General features: G+C 40.5%; 1 protein-coding gene across 9 annotated transcripts in view; it reads left to right on the top strand.

Annotated features, from left to right (window-relative positions):
• The window catches only part of TFCP2 (transcription factor CP2), a 62,064-nt gene extending 51,016 nt beyond the window's left edge, over positions 1-11,048 (top strand). For 4 of the 9 annotated variants that reach the window (XM_019623930.1, XM_019623927.1, XM_019623934.1 and 1 more), the window contains exons 10-16: positions 1,034-1,082; positions 1,460-1,553; positions 2,479-2,569; positions 5,262-5,383; positions 5,805-5,947; positions 8,707-8,758; positions 9,163-11,048. In XM_019623930.1, the coding sequence (XP_019479475.1) occupies positions 1,034-1,082; positions 1,460-1,553; positions 2,479-2,569; positions 5,262-5,383; positions 5,805-5,947; positions 8,707-8,758; positions 9,163-9,200 (589 nt within the window). In that variant the 3' untranslated portion in view covers positions 9,201-11,048. Of the gene's footprint in view, positions 1-1,033; positions 1,083-1,459; positions 1,554-2,478; positions 2,570-5,261; positions 5,384-5,804; positions 5,948-8,706; positions 8,759-9,162 lie in introns of those variants that run through there. The other 5 variants (XM_019623929.1, XM_019623928.1, XM_019623933.1 and 2 more) reach the window with 5 other exon arrangements.
• The last annotated feature ends 6,264 nt before the right edge of the window (positions 11,049-17,312 follow it).

The following is a 17,312-nucleotide window of genomic DNA, read 5'->3' as shown; positions in this document are numbered from 1 at the left end:
TTTCAAATAGGCTATTAAATGTGTAAGTATATTGTTTGGTTGTAATGTTTATTTTTGAATTAATTTAGGCTCTATATTTCAGGCTCTATATTCAATCTACTTCTGAAAGTATTTAACTAAGGTAGCTTAAATATTCAAAATGTAACAGTTAAGACTAAAAATAGGTAGAAGTGGTAGAAAGAGTAGATAACTAGGGCCCTGAGATTAGTTCATCACTCAATTTGAATACTGAATTTGAATTTTGCAACTAAGGCCCAAAGAAAAGAAGAAAAAGATCTTTTTTGAAAGAAAAATGGTTTACCACCCATATGGGTTATTCAGACTACTTAAGCAATTTTACATATTATATAGGATTTAGGAGTTCATTCTCCCCCCCACCCTCTTATCTTTGTCATGTACTTCATTATTAGGCTCAAATTTTCTTCCATAAAAGAAGTAAACATTAGGGAAGAGGGAGAATCTATAAAGCAAAAGGAAGTACAGAGAAAGACCAATGGTGTGGAGATAGCCCTTGGGTTACAAATTAGATAGCACTGATTTTTTAAGTTCCTTTAAAAATAATTGTGTTTATTATTATAAAAAGCATGTGATCACATTGCATTACATAAATTTTATTCCAATTTTTTATTGTATATGTTTGTACATTTATATATTTAATGTGGTAATAATATACTACTTTTATATTCTGATATTTTGTTTACATTCTATTAAATTTATTTTAAACAGTCTTTATGCCACAATTTATCTAATCAGTCCCAACTTATTGGAATCTTGATTTTATTTTCAATTTAAACAATAATAAAAAATGTTCTAAATGACAGTTTCTCTTCCTTACCCCCCAGCCCCCCAAAAAAAGTCTTTACATTAAATTAACAGACAGTAGAAGTATTGGGTCTAAGAGTAAGAGTGTTTTATGAGAAAGCACAGATTCCTTTAAATTTCTAGCTTAGGGCTTTTTATGAGGATGAAGAATGAGATAATGAACCCTAGTATGTACCATGGACTCATCCTTTCATTATAAATGTTTCTTTAGAAATGGTTCACCAAACCACCAGCCAGAGCCGCCCCCTCCAGTAACAGATGTAAGTCTAAAGTTAAATGTCAGTTATTTGTAATGTCTAATAATATTTTGATGACTGTGCAATTCAGTAGAAATGCCCAGCTTTTAAGGAGTATTCATTTAATCATTAAGCAAACATTTATTAAATTTTGACTGTGACCAGGTAACACAGGACCCTTGTATTTAAGGAACTTACAGTCTAGTGGGGAAGATAAGGATGGCATTCCACGGGCACCTTGCATGGTTAGAGAAAGAAGACTGATGTATAAACAACTCCCAAGCAAACTAGGCCTGTCTGAGTGTGGGTGTGTTTGGTTATGTGTTACCTAATGATGTTAACATTTACCTTTTTTAAGTTGAATCTGTTTAGTTACCAACAAAATGCTTTCTCTCTTTCAGAACCTCTTGCCAACAACCACACCTCAGGAAGCTCAGCAGTGGTTGCATCGAAACCGTTTTTCTACATTCACAAGGCTTTTTACAAACTTCTCAGGTTAAATTTGCTTGTCTTTTGTTTTCCCCAGCGTGGGATATTCTTTTACTTTCTAGGTCCTCCTGGTATCCATGTGAGGTTTTGTGTGTGTGTGTGTGTGTGTGTGTGTGTGTGTGTGTGAGAGAGAGAGAGAGAGAGAGAGAGAGAGAGAGAGAGAGAGAGAGAGAGAGATAGAGAGAGAATATCTTACTAATTAAATGAATTTCATAGAACCCTTTAGACTTTCTCACCAGCTACAGTTGTGCTGTGAAATGCTTAAAAAGAAAGGCCTCTTAAACTCATTTAAATTTTAAAATATTCTTTATAATACTTAAAAATGTATATTCTATATAGTACTTTATCAAGGAGCATTTGCAGGTAGTCTGAAATTTTCCCCTTTATATCGCTATATTGTATTTTACTTACACATTTCACTTTTATTTAACACCTTCAGTGTACCATGTATGGTAGGAATACACAAATGGATAAGGCGTACTTCCTGATCATTTATCATCTAGTATCAGAAAAAAAACAAATCAAAAATAAAACCCCAGAAAAAAGGTAAACAAGTAGTTGTGATTAAGTAGATACAAAAGTGAGGTGTTTGGGGGAAGGCCCTGAGGTTAGGGAACGCATGACGCATGAGGGACGCAGAGGCATCTGTTGGTCAGACAGTGGAAGGGTATTTCAGGCAGGAGGAACAGCCTGCTCCTTAGACATCATCAGTATAATGAAAGCATAGGGTTAAGTAGAGAAGTTAATTGAGCTGGAATTGAGGTGGGAGAGGAAGCGGAGGCCAGGTCATGGAGACCCTTATATACCATGGAAAAAATTATGGGTTATAACATACTAGTTAGTAATGAGGTGTCATTGCAACAGAGCCCATTTTAATAGTCATAAACAAAGAATCGTTGCCTCTATCACCATTTTCTTATATTTATTTCAGGGGCAGATTTATTGAAACTAACTAGAGATGATGTGATCCAAATCTGTGGCCCTGCAGATGGAATCCGACTTTTTAATGCATTAAAAGGCCGGTATGTAATTAGTGTTAAAATATCAGTGAGATTGGATTTCAGATGGATTTGGATTCAGGGACTTCACAGTACTCTTTGTGTAGCTAAATACAGCTCATCAGAACATTCTTATTGCATGCCAGCTATGTTCCACATAAACAAAGATGAAAAATATCCTTTCCCACACTTGATTGAAGGCATTCCTCACGGTATTACATTTTTCATTTTCAGGTAGTTTTTTCATTCAGAAATATTCATTGTCCCTATTAGAAGCCATTGGGCTCTGGAGATACATTTAGTGAGCAAAACAGGGAAACCATTATCATGGAGTTTACTTTTTAATGGGGAGAGAGATAAAGATACAAATAATAAATATTTTGGATAGAGATAAATGCTTTGAAGGAAAACAAACAAAAATAAGGTTGTGGCCTATAGAATACCCAGAATTTCGTCAGGAAAGACCTCTCTGAAGAGGGGATATTTAAACTGAGCTATGAGAAGAATGAAAGCTATGGGGTCTTAGGAGAGAAGGGACAACAGGTGTAAAGGCCCTGAAGTCACCGTTAGCTAGAGAAGAGGTCATTCTTAAGTTTGGATAGAAATTGTGTAAGTGGCTGCTTACAAATATTACTTATAATACAGAGTAATTTTTAGTCTCAGTTTGTGATTTCCAATTTCCAATAGGTACTGGTAATATTGATGGAAAAAAGAAACAGGTCAATGCCTTAGAACCAAATCAGTGACTAAATAATGAAACAGGTTGTGAAGTATTTCTGTACGTCTCAAGGAATATTAACTCAGGTTGGCTGTAATCTTGGAAAATTTTAAGGAAAGAGGTGAAATTCAAGTGTCAATGACTTGAGGGAAAAGAATGGATCTTTTCTTTTTAAATGTATTATCTAAAGAGCATTTAGAAATAGGAAGGAATAAGATGATCAGATCAAGGGGTAATTGAATATGGTTATCTAAGAAATAAGAACAGAAAGAAGGCCTAGGCTATTTAGGAGAAGGTAATGAGAGAAATGAGGTTCTCCGGTTTACTATATTGGCCCTTTCAAATAAAAGCTATATCTTGAACTTGACCCATAAAACAGTGGTTCACACATTTTGAATACAGATGATGGTTCCTGACTTATGATGGATTGACTTAAGATTTTTCGACTTTACAAGGATGTGAAAATGATACGCATTTAGTGGAAACCATACTGAATTGTAAATTTTGATCTTTTCCCTGGGCTCTAGTGATAAGCAGTACGATACTCTCATGATGCTGGGCAGCGGCCCTGAGATGATTTTGCCCAACTGTAGGCTAATGTGAGCATGTTTAAGGTAGGCTAGGTGTATTAAATGCATATATTTTTTAAAGATTTTATTGGGGAATTGGGGGAGGGAACAGTGTTGGGGAATTGAGGGAGGGAAACAGACAAGTTGCTGTCCTTTTGTTCTTCAGTCTAGTTGTGGAAGATGTTGCTTCACTGGCCCATGTTGGTATTGTGATCATTGCGCTCTTCCTGGGCGAGGCAGATCAGTCGCCGGCTTCTGGAGGGCCGCTCACGGCGGCTACTGGCCGCTCATGCTGGCTGCTGGCTACACACAGTAGCCCATGGCAACCCACATGCCATCGCTGGCGACTCATGGCAGCCCAGCTCCAGGTTGAGCTGTTGTTCAGCATCTTAGCTGTAGAGGGCAGTGTTACTGGCCTTCGTATGTGGGATCTGAACTGGGGCCCTTTGGCGTTCCAAGCCAGTTCTTAACCAATGCGCCACTTGGTTGGCCCTTAAATGCATTTTTTTAAAGATTTTTTTTTTTAATTGGGGAATTGGGGGGATGGGCAAGTTGCTGTCATTTTGTTCTTTAGTCTAGTTGTGGAGGACGTTGCTTCACTGGCCCAAGTTGGCACCATCATTGCACTCCTCCCAGGCGAGGCAGATCAGTCGCCGCCTTCTGGACGGCCGCTCACTGCGGCTGCTGGCCGCTCATGCAGGTTGCTGGCTACACACCGTAGCCCATGGCAACCCACTGCAGCAGGGGCTGCAGCCTACGCCGTCACTGGCGACTCAGGGCAGCCCAGCTCCAGTTTGAGCTGCCGTCCAGCATCTCAGCTGTGGAGGGCAGTGTCACCGGCCCTCATACGTGAGATCCGAACCAGGGCCCTCTGGCGTCCCAAGCCAGCTCCCAACCATCGCGCCACTCGGCTGGCCCCGCCTTAAATGCATTTTTAATTGATGATATTTTCAACTTTATCGAGATGTAACCCCACCATAAGTCAAGGAACATCTGTATTTCTAAACTTGATATCAAAGGTCACAAACATTAATGACTACAGGGCCACATGTAAATGAATGACAGTCAAGTCTGGGTTGTACTGAACAGCGCATGCACCATGCAGGGTGAGCAGCTGATTGTTTTCTTGTGGAATGAGTCTTTGGATTGCCAGATCTGATTTTTCAAGAAAAGCCAAAAATTCAGAGGTTTATATGATGCCTTCTGTTAAACACACACACACACACACACACACACACACTCACGCGCGCGCACACCCCCTCCTGCCCCCAAGGGGGAGCTAATAAAACACCACAAATGAGCTGCATTGGCCCATGGGCTGCCAGTTTTCAACCCCTGCTCTATAGTATTAATGTAAATACCCAAGTTCTCCCTTAAGACGTGCTTACCATGAAAAATGTAAGACTAACAGCTGTTTTTTTCTCCTTAGGATGGTGCGCCCAAGGCTAACCATTTATGTTTGTCAGGAATCCTTGCAGTTGCGGGAGCAGCAGCAACAGCAGCAGCAGCAGCAGAAGCATGAGGATGGAGACTCAAATGGTACTTTCTTCGGTAGGTCATTCTGGACAGGCCAGCACAGATGTGAAAAACGGTGAAGAGATGACTTATGAGCATGTGTGGTGGGAGCTTATCGAACACATTTAGCATTTGCTATAAGTAATAGTAATAACTAACATTTATTGCGTTCCTAATATATGCCAGGCACTATTCTTATATGTTTTAATTTTTACAACTAGTTTCTCCTCTTTGCAGTAGATTTTATTGTTATCTCCAACATTTCAATGAGGAACATGAGGCTTAGGGATGTGAAGTCACTTGCTCCAGATCACACATTGTCAAGCAGTGGAGTCAGGATTTGAACTTGGAATTTGACTCTTGGGTCCTTCAGAAAAGTGGGCATTCCTAGTGACCAGGTCACCTGTAAGTGCAGGTGAACTTTGTACTGACTGCTGTTGCTCTCTCCCTTTTGCAGTGTACCATGCCATCTACCTAGAAGAACTGACAGCTGTTGAACTGACAGAAAAAATTGCTCAGCTTTTCAGCATTTCCCCTTGCCAGATCAGCCAGATCTACAAGCAGGGGCCAACAGGCATCCATGTGCTCATTAGCGATGAGGTAGGTTTCAGTACAGTGAAACCACCAGATGTCAATTAATTTGTCGGGCATGTGACAGGGGCAAGAGCCATTCTGCAGGGCACAGTGCTCTGTTTTCCAGACCAGAGGTTTTCAAACAGTTTTGCTTGCTTACCTCCTAAAAGTATTTTTATTTATTTATTTATTTTTAAGATTTTATTGGGGGAGGGGAACAGCGTTGGGGAATCGGGGAAGGGGAACAGACAAGTTGCTGTCCTTTTGTTCTTCAGTCTAGTTGTGGAGGATGTCGCTTCACTGGCCCATTTTGGTATTATCATTGCGCTCTTCCTGGCTGAGGCAGTTGCTTGCTAGCCATTGGACGGCTGCTAACGGCGGCTCATGCCGGCTGTGAGCCACTCATGGTAGCTCATGGCAGCCCACTGCAGCGGGGGCTGCAGCCTACGCCTCGCCAGCGACTCACAGGAGCCCAGCTTCCGGTTGAGCTGTTGTCCATCATCTTAGCTGTAGAAGGCGCATCGTCACTGGCCCTCATGTGGGATCTGAACCAAGGCCCTGCTGCTCAGAGTTGGCGTCCCAAGCCAACTCTTAACCAACGCTCCACTCAGCCGGCCCTCCAACCTTCTTTTTAAGTATAGCACATACTCTCACCAGCTGAGCCATCCTGCCACTTGTTGGCAGCTCAGTGGCAGCTCAGCTCAGGCGCAGCATCGCTGGCCCATGTGGGAATCAAACTGGCGGCCCTGTTGCTCAGAGCTCACACTCTTAAGCTAACTCTTAACCAAATGAGTCACTCGGCCGGCCCCATAACCTATTTTTATGCTTGAACATCTCTTATTTCTTATCTTACTATATTTCTCTGAAACAAAAATTTGTTTCAGCAAAAAAATTTGTTTTAGTAAAAATTGAAAAACTATTTCTTCTGAATAGAATTAGCACCATAATTATACAGTGGATTAAAACAGCATAAATGTATTACATGTTTTGATAATTAATTATTAAACATTAAGGAAAAAATGTATTAGAAGTACATCTATTAATGAAATGGATGGGATTGCACCATTCCTTATCCCCTCCCCCACAACCAATTCATCTATAGACTTTTTTTTTCCCCAAGATTTTATTGCGGGGTTGGGGGAGGGGAACAGCTTTGGGGAATCGGGCAAGGGGAACAGATAAGCGCTGTCCTTTTGTTCTTCAGTCTAGTTGTGGAGGACGTCACTTCGTTGGCCCGTGTTGGTATTATCATTGCGCTCTTCCCGGGTGAGGCAGTCGCTCGCCAGCCATTGGGTGGCCACTGACAGCGGCTCATGGCAGCTCACACTGGCTGCCAGCCACTCAAGGTAGCTTATGGCAGCCCACTGCAGCAGGGGCTGCAGCCTACACCATCGCCAGCGACTCATAGCAGCCCAGCTCCAGGTTGAGCTGTTGTTCACCATCTCAGCTGTAGAGGGCGCAGCGTCACTTGCCCTCATGTGGGATCTGAACTGGGGTCCTGCTGCTCAGAGCTGGAGTCCCAAGCCAACTCTTAACCAATACGCCACTAAGCTGACCCTATGGATGACTATTGCTTATTGATTTCTAGAATAAAATCGAGTTCAGCATCAGTTCCATTCTGTTTTTTCTCCTAGATATAAGTGGTGCAGAACCTGATTCACATTCAGTGATAGACTGGAATGGATGGAGTTTTGTTCTAATGCCATTGCTGGATTTTTTTTTTTTTAACTTCTGAGTTATGTGCCAAAAATTATATAGTGAGGGCCGGCCGAGTGGCGTGATGGTTAAGAGCTGGCTTGGGATGCCAGAAGTCCTCGGTTCGGATCCCACATATGAGGGCCAGTGACACTGCCCTCTACAGCTAAGATGCTGAACAACATCTCAACCTGGAGCTGGGCTGCTCTGTCACCCGTGACAGTGTAGGCTACAGCCCCTGCTGCAGTGGGTTGCCATGGGCTACCGTGTGTAGCCAGCAGCCAGCGTGAGCGGCCGTCCAGAAGCCGGCGACTGATCTGCCTCACCCGGGAAGAGCGCAATGATGGTGCCAACTTGGGCCAGTGAAGCAACGTCCTCCACAACTAAACTGAAGAACAAAAACGACAGCAACTTGTCTGTTCCCCTTCCCCCAATTCCCCAGCACTGTTCCCATCCCCCAATTCCCCAATAAAAATCTTTAAAAAAAAAATTATATAGTGATGTTGTGAAAAACTATTTTGAATCACCTATCATTTGACAGTTTGTGATTAGAACACTCTTCAATCCTGGTGACAGGAAAGACTTAGAAACCATGTGACCGCCACAATGAGTTTGTTATCCCGTCATTGGAATTCACATTTGCAGTAGCATCCTGGAGGCTTTTATACCCAGGGCAATGCATCTTGGTAGGATTCTAGGAGGCTGAGACTTAAACCTTTATCTTATAAAGTGGGAAAAGGGAGTTTGAGAAGCGAAAGTGGGAAAGGAAAACTGAAACTGGTTCTCAGGCAGTTTTAGGAAAGAGTAACTATGGAAGTTGGAGAACTAGAAGTCAGTTCTCACATATGGGCCTGTCATTGTCTGTGTACCTCTTAGAAAGGCTTGTTAACACAGGAAAATGCATACTCCAATTTTAAGATGACTGTTTTATACCACTTGCTTTTAAAACTTGAAAACGAAATGGGAGAAAACAAAACAAACAAAGGATTGTTTTTTCACGTAAATCTAATGTAATAAAAAGCCACATAGGGAAAATAAATATAACAAGCCAAAGTTTTTAATAATCAGCAAATTTTCTTGTTTTTTTTCAGATGATACAGAACTTTCAGGAAGAAGCCTGTTTTATTCTGGACACAATGAAAGGTAATAAAATAGTAAGACAAATACCTTTCTCTGAGGAGTTTAAGAGCTTTTCTCATACTCCTTAGAGGAGAGAGACAAAGTTTCAACCACCATATTTGAGGGAGAGAAAGTGACATTGTTAGAGGTTGTCCCTTTGTATGAATTGGCTTCCTGCTATTATCCGAATAGACAAAGTGTAACTGGTGACTCAGCCATTCTATTCCACCTTCTGTGGACAAGAGGAAATCGAGGCGTGTTGTTTTTATAATGCATATTTATTATGAGTATTCTGTGATAATAAGTATGCTGCTGTTTGCTCAGCTTTGTTGTTTTTCTTTCTCAAAGGAACTTTAACATATTTTTTCCCCTTTTACTCTGTTTCAAAGGTGACTAAAGATTATCTTCTCTCTCTTTTTGTTTTACAGCAGAAACCAGTGATAGCTATCATATTATACTGAAGTAGGTGTGAGGCATTTCATTCTCAGTGGCTGCCGCTTCTTTCACTTCTTGGAAACTCCCCACTTGAAGGGGTCGCAAATGGAGATTTGAAGGTCTGCAGGAACCCTATCCAGGGGAGTCCAGGCCATGGAGGCAGAATCCCAGCCAACTGTCGTGGCCCAAGCTCTTGTGACACCCACAGATTACTGCCCAACATGCATTTCTGCAGCTATCTCTTAGTTAAAATTTCTGGACCCTGTTGTTGTTGAATCTCCATAGAAACTCCACATCATTCGGGGTGTGTGTAGGGCATAATGATGACGAGAATCGTGTGATGTTTAATGGAAAGATGTTACATTTTATGATATGGAGCCATGTAATTTTTTTCTAATATAAAACTGAACATCTATATTCATAAGACTAGGTCCTGAATCTCTTTTGCATTAGACATACTGGCTTTTACCTACAATTGGCCCCTGAAAACCTCATCAAAGAGGAGAAAGACAGAGATAAAAAAGAGTTTTTCTTTTGGTTCCCCTGTAATTCTATGACTAACAGTAATTTTAGCTCACATTTTGGAGCATTTATTTGTGCCAGGCAGTTTGATAAATTCCTGAAATGGATTATCTTGTATAAATCCTCTTAATAATCGTATATGAAGTAGGTGATAATGATCCCTAATTGAAGAGGAAATGGAGACCTGTAGTAAAGTAGCTTGCTAAGTAACAGGCAGCTAGCAGGTAATGATGCTGAAATCCAAACCCAGGCAGCCTGGCTCTTATTAATCGCCATCCATTACTGCCACCTTTACAGTACCCTGTGCTTGCCGTCATTTCTTACTGTGACTCCTCTGGTGAGTAGGACACAACACTGAGTGAGAACTGAGTAATCAACCACTGAAAGGGACAAACCACACTCAAATAATGATGCACAAATCAAGGCCTACAAAAGATGAAAACATAGATGCTTTGTAAGCATCATCATTCATCAGATCACAGAATTCGAGGTGGTGAAAACTAGGGATTTTCTGTAACTCCCAGAATTCACTGTTCTTGAATGACCTTCTCAAACTATTTATTAATGAGATAGGCTAACCCCTGATTTCTCTTTCCCCTCTCTGCATCTGCTCTTGGTATAGGAAGTTCTTTTACTCATGAAGTGTTCTCTTATTTAAGCTTTACAAGAAATTCATACCGACCCCGTTAGCATTCTTACTATATATTTTTGTTCTTCCTTAAAGAATGATTTGTGTGTGTGTGTGTGTGTGTGTGTGTGTGTGTGTGTGTGTACATACATGTGTAAGACTATGGTCTTCTTTTTTCACATGTAAAGTTTTATCCAGAAATCCCATTACACATTATGTTGAGGTGAAAAAGATAATGTTCAAAGATTATGTATTGGATTTGGATCTCTGTGTGTGTGTTTTTAAAGCATTTGATAAAGTTTAAATGTTTTTATACAGAGATTTTTGTTCATTAAAATCAACCTGCAACATGGTCTGATTTCTTTTGGTTGCAAACAAATTGAAGACTTTGAAACTGGAAAATTAAGTCAAATAGCTTGTTTAAAACTAACCTGGGCAACTTGACATATTAGGTCAAAATATTTTTATAGTCAATGATTACCAGATGTCCCTGTTTTAGGGGGACATTTCTAGTTATTATACTAGGACTGGTTCTCATCTTCAGGGAAATCCAGCTCTCTCCTCAACAGGCTCCTTTTTTTTTTTTTTCTTATTCTGTCTGAATGTTAAACTGGGAGGGTTGGACTACATGACTTTTAAGGTCCCTTCTAAATCTGAATCTGTGACTCTTGTTGATTGCAAATTCTATTAATAGAATTAATAGAATTCTATTAATATATTTACACTTACTAATTTTTTTTTTTTTTTTTTTTTTTTTTAGCTGAGCCATCCTGCTACCTATTGGCAGCTCAGCGGCTGCTCAGCTCGGGCTGGACTCGAACCGCCGTTGCTCAGAGCTCAAACTCTTGAGCGAGCTCTTAACCAACTGAGCCACTCGGCCGGCCCTACACTTACTAATTTTTATTTGGAGTTGGGGTTGTTTTTTTTCAAGTAGTCTTCAAATTTATAGAAATGAATTTATACGAGTTTGTAATCACAGATCTTTAACCAGAAAATCTCTTAGGCTTTCTTTAGCTCTAAAAAATATTTATAGTGCCAGTGCTATATAATTGGTAAGAATGGGTGTAGTGATAGAACATTGTGATTATTCAGCTTGCTTTAAAAATTGTATCTGTTCACTACTGATCCTTTTAATTAAATGAAAATTCAAAGCCAGCTTTTTCATTATGAAAATACACAGTGATAAACAATAAAGAAGGGTATTACTATATCTACTTACCTCCTAGTCCAATTCAAGAGGTAATTATTGCAAAAAAGTTTCCCATATCTGTCTGCCTGTCTCTGTCTCTCGCTCGTTCACACACACACACACACACACACACACACACACACAAATAGTGGGCTCATGTAACACTGATGATCTACAATTTGCTTTTTGTATTTAACATATCTTGACCATCTTTCTATATTAAAATGTATAGTTCTACATCATTTTTAAAAAACGGTCATTCCCTGTGGATGCCATTTAGGTCTTCATTTGAACCTATGTCTTCATAATTTTTTGCATGTATCTCTAAGATATATTCCTAGAAGTAAAATTTGCTAGATTTTACCTTTTTAGCAATGTGACATTTGATATTTAAAATAAAGTAGATGGTTTACTGTTTCTGTTAGAGTGAGGATTTATGAGAAGGAGAATGGTTAGATTTTAGGCCCTCCTGAGAAGTAGAGTAGCATCCTATTTGACTTAGTGTTGTCTGTACTGTTCCTCTTGAAGTGTAATAGGGCCCCTGTAGAAGAATCGGCTGTATAAAGATTTGATTGTTAAAAGGGAGTGATTGGGAAATAAAAAGGGAGTTCATTGCAGGACTCTGAGGATTGAGTACTAGTTACTACATGAAATGTGGCTGTTAAGTAATAAGATTGTCCAATATTATGGCCCAATAAGAATTTTTGCCCACATAAATGATTTCTGTAAGAAGCCATTTAAAGGGACAGGAGGTGAAATGGGAATGGTCATATTGTCTGGAAAGAGATTACAGCACGACGAATACAAGACCACTAGGGACAGAAAGAGCTGAGAAAGTGAGGTCCACATGAGGGGGCCGATGTTCTGATTCCCGGAAGTCAGGCACGGTCAGGCCCTGGGTGTGTTGTGAGGGTAGATTATGAGCTCACCAGTGCGTCGGAGGAGCATGGGGAGGGTTGGCGTAATGGAACTAGCCATTTCTAATTTATGCCTCATGAAGGAGTGTTCTGAAGAAAACCCTTTGTATCCCCAGGTATTCTGGGAAAATCTTTTGTATAGGGTTGCTGCAGAAATTTGGGCTGTCTTTGCAAACGACTATGAAGGATGGAATGAAGCTTCTGCACTCCGTTTTGAAAGTAACACAAGTTTGGGATGCAAATATTTGAAGTTAGGACTGAGCCCCCTCCCTCTACTGTAGCTTTTTCAAAAATGGCTAGTACCTAACAATTCCAGATAGCTTGGGACTAGACAGCTCAAGTTGAGCCATTTTATCATTTTTCTGAATTGTTAGCTTTCTTGGCCATGGATGGTTCTCCTATAGCAATTTGATCTGTTATTGCCTCTACTGGTTTGTTCTAAGAACTCCAATCTCAACAGGTATGGCACAAATGCCCCACCTAGCTGCATAATTTATATACTGTAATCCTGCATCATTCTTCTGCTTCTAAAAATGCTGTTTTCTTAGTTGTGGGCTAAAGCTTTTCTTCTAGAATACTTATTTTTAGTTTGTGATTAAATTTTTGTTTCATTATATGAGCTCCAAGGCTTAAATGAGGAAGAATTTACTACCACTGCAAAATGGAATGAGCTGGAAAAGATGCCCCATGTGGTGTGAGATTAATACCATCAGTACCTGTTTTTTCTGAATAATTAAGATTTTATTTCTCCTTTTTTTTTACTTCTTTTAATGACCTTGTATTTTACCTTTGACTTTCAGCTTCCATCTATTTCTATTTCCACTTCCTCCTTTTTCTTTCATCTTTTCACCTCCAGATCTCCTCTGTGTTCCTTATGAATATAGGCCACTTGAACAAGTTACCTTGAGAATTGCAACTAACTAACATTTGTATTCTCAAGTGCAGAGATTTAAAAGATATATGAATTAAGTTTTCAATTGGATTAATGTGAATCATAAGGGAACTTGCTATTTAAAAATACTAGTGTATTGTGCTATTTTGTACTGTATGGAATCTTTTGGGACATGAGTAATAACCAGTTTATTATGTGAATCTGTTTTCATATTTGCATAAGGTGAGATACACATTCCTCATTTTCATTACTGCAAAATCCTGTTTTCTTTCTGAGTTCTAATGTCTGATTTTTCACTCAAGGTTTAGTTAGTATCTTTCTCTAGACATCTTTATAATTTTGCTTTAGACTTTCATTCACCTCCTTTAGGCTTATTAAGCTTGCCCTCTCTAAACTCACCCCTGCAGTCTACCCCCTCAAACCTGGTTATTACTTTCCTTTTTTTTTTTTTTTTAAGCTGAGCCATCCTGCTACCTGTTGGCAGCTCAGCGGCTGCTCAGCTCAGGTTGGACTCGAACCGCTGTTGCTCAGAGCTCAAAGTCTGAGCGAGCTCTTAACCAACTGAGCCACTCGGCCGGCCCTTACTTTCCTTTTTTAATAGGGTGTGTGTATGTGTGTGTGTGTGTGTGTGTGTGTGTGTGTGTTATACATATATGTAGATCAATCTGTATGTCCTTTTTGAAATCTTTGATAAAACACAGCTTTTTGTTGTTTGTGCTTTTAAATTGCTCTGGCGTTTTTCCTCAGATTTGCACATACTGATCTCTTTTGGTTAATAGGGATGGAATTAGTCACAAAGAGGTGCCTGTCTCTCTGGATTATAATTAAAGGTAAATTAGAAAGTAACGTACAACTTAGGGGTTAAATCTATAAGTTCGCTATTCTAAAAACTAATACAAGGCCTTAGATTTTTATCTTAAGTCTATCTGTGAAGCTCAGCACAAAGTATCCTCTGACCTATTCATTTTCAACCTCCCCATCCTGGAGAATGTATTTCTTGTGTATCTTTTGGTGGTAAAGAGTAGTCCATACCATATATACTTTGGTGTCAGATAAGCTTGTGTTCAAATCCTAGATCTTGTTCTTCTTGGATGTGACCTTGGACAAAATAATCTCTTAAACCTCAACTTTCTCATCTTAAAAAGGAGATAATACTTAATTCATAAGGTTGTTGGGGAGATTGAAAAGGATAATGAGTATAAAAGTTTTATTTTGTACTTAATACACTTATTCAGTTGCTCAGTAAATTTCAGATACTATTGACTACAAGATCACCTTCACATGTAAACATAACTAAGACAGAAGTATAAACACTGCCCAGGATGTGAAATCGGACCTTTGGTTTTTATCTGCAGCTACTGTTCTTTTTTTTTTAAAAGATTTTATTGGGGAATTGGGGGAGGGGAACAGCGCTTGGGAATCGGGGGAAGGAGAACAGACAAGTTGCTGTCCTTTTGTTCTTCAGTCTAGTTGTGGAGGGTGTCACTTCACTGGCCCATGTTGGTATTATCATTGCGCTCTTCCCGGGTGAGGCAGATCGGTCGCCAGCCTCTGGACGGCTCACAGCGGCTCTTGGCAGCTCACACCAGCTGCCAGCCGCTCACACTGGCTGCCAGCCGCACACGGTAGCTTATGGCAGCCCACTGCAGCAGGGGCTGCAGCCTACATAAACGCCTGCGACTCACGGCAGCCCAGCTTCTGGTCGAGCTGTTGTTCACCATCTTAGCTGTAGAGGGCAGTGTCACTGGCCCCCATGTGGGATCCGAGCCGGGGCCCTGCTGCTCAGAGCTGGTGTCCTAAGCCACCTCTTAACCAATGTGCCACTCAGCTGGCCCTGCAGCTACTGTTCTTGATCATATGTCTCCTCTTCCTATTCTGCTTTGACTTTTTTGTCCCTAAAACAAACCACCCATCCGTGATTGCATTTGAGTTGGTCCGTATATATGTAGGAGCATGGTCTGGAACAGGGGTCAGCAAACTTTTGAGATGGAAGAGCCAATCCTGTCCCTCACAACAGTTGAAAAATTATTTGAGATCCATAAAACAAATGAAATCACCATTATGTGAATAATACCCTTTAAAATTTGTATAAATGAAACTGATAGTTTTATTTTCATTTTCAATTTTACTTCAGAGCCACATGTACGTACCCACAGAGCCGCATGTGGCTCGCGAGCTGCAGTTTGCCGACCCCTGGTCTAGAACAAAGCAGCAACCTTTAGAATTGGACATGCAATGTTATGATTTACATATTAATGTTAGCATTTCTTTTCACTTTTCTTTGTGGTTTCTATTCTTCTATACTTGAGCTTCCTGGTCATTTAACCTCCAAAGGCCCTGCTTAGGTTGGAGGCAGAATTGCAGTTATTATGGGCCAACTGGTACCACTGAGGTAACTTACCTAGTGATTCTATCAAGACAATGAATATGGTGAATAAGTGACTTTCTAGTAAGTAGTTGTGATGTTTGTTAGAGGTCCAGGTGATATTTCACCTGACCTGGAGCTTATTGTCAAATTGGATTCTGCTATCTTAAAGAATGTTCTAACTTCGCCTTGGCTGTCATCTATAATAGTTTGGTGTCATTAACCAACAAAGCTTGTGCACGGAGACTGATGGTACCCTAATAAATTTCCATGACTACTCAAACTCTGGGTGTGTAGGCATATGAAACATTTTTAGCCTACCCACGTGACTTTTAGGCTGTTTTTTGTTACTCAGCTCACTGATTCTACAGAGTGGTCTGGGGTCTTTTCTTCCTTTTTTCTTCTGCATGTCAAGGAAAATGCAGAACATTTATATAGCACTGTTGTCAACATTTTATACTATATTAACTAGTCTTTATAAACCCCTAATGAGATATGTAGTGTTATCTCCATTTTGCAGATGAGGAAGATAAGGCACAGGAAAATTAACACACCTTGTTAAGGGTCACAGCACTTGTGAGTCGAGCAGTTGGAGTTTACATTCAAGCCTTTTGGCTCCCTGATCCATGCTCTTGATCACATGTTATACCACACCTAGATTTCAGCAGATAGGTTGATGATCAGGACATGGTACCCTAAGGACTGCTTTTTTGTGATCTGCTGCTTTTTCATTTTACAGCGTTGTTTCCTAGCCGCTTGGAATTTCTGATGTCACGTAGGGGAGAGGACTGGAATTCTTGGCTTTTTTTCCAAGCCATTCACTTTGTCAATTCTGAAACCAAGATGGCTTGGTAGCCAGTAGATCTGGCTCCATAGTTCTTGGTTGCAGTGAAAAGTGCACTGAGCTTTGGAATCTGCCTAACCTGAGTTTAAATTCCTGCCATCCATCAATCCAATAAATATCCAGTAAATAGCTACTGAGCTCCTAAATGTCAAATACGAGACTTTGTGCTGGGTGCTGATGATGCAGTAAACAAATTCCTTTTTCTCATGGAATTTAGTCAAGTGAGAGAAGACTGAAAAATATATATGCCAAGTGGTAAATGCTAAGAAGAAATACAAGGCAAGGGGATGGAGACTAAAGAGAAGCACCATTTTATTTTTTATTTTTTTAAAGATTTTTTATTGGGGAATCGGGGAAGGGGAACAGACAAGTTGCTGTGCTTTTGTTCCTCAATCTAGTTGTGGAGGACGTCGTTTCACTGGCCCATGTTGGTATTATCATTGTGCTCTTCCCAGATGAGGCAGCTCAGTTGCCGCTCACAGCAGCTCTTGGAAGCTCACAGCAGCTTCACTGCAGCCAACGCCATCGCCAGCGACTCACGGCAGCCCAGCTCCAGGTCGAGCTGTTGTTCACCTTCTGAGCTGTAGAGGGCGCAGCGTCATTGGCCTCGTGTGGGATCCGAACCCGGTGTCTGTTGCTCAGAGCTGGTGTCCCAAGCCAACTCAACCAATGTGCCACGGCCAGACCGAGAAGCACCATTTTAGAAATCTGGTTAGGAATATCTCTGATAAGGGGACATTTGAGCAAATATTGGGTTGTCGGGAAAATGACATATTTTTTTCTGTT

This window comes from Hipposideros armiger, unplaced genomic scaffold (assembly GCF_001890085.2).
Source record: "Hipposideros armiger isolate ML-2016 unplaced genomic scaffold, ASM189008v1 scaffold_569, whole genome shotgun sequence".
NCBI classification, from domain to species: domain Eukaryota; kingdom Metazoa; phylum Chordata; class Mammalia; order Chiroptera; family Hipposideridae; genus Hipposideros; species Hipposideros armiger.
This window is presented reverse-complemented; position numbering and strand designations above follow the sequence as displayed.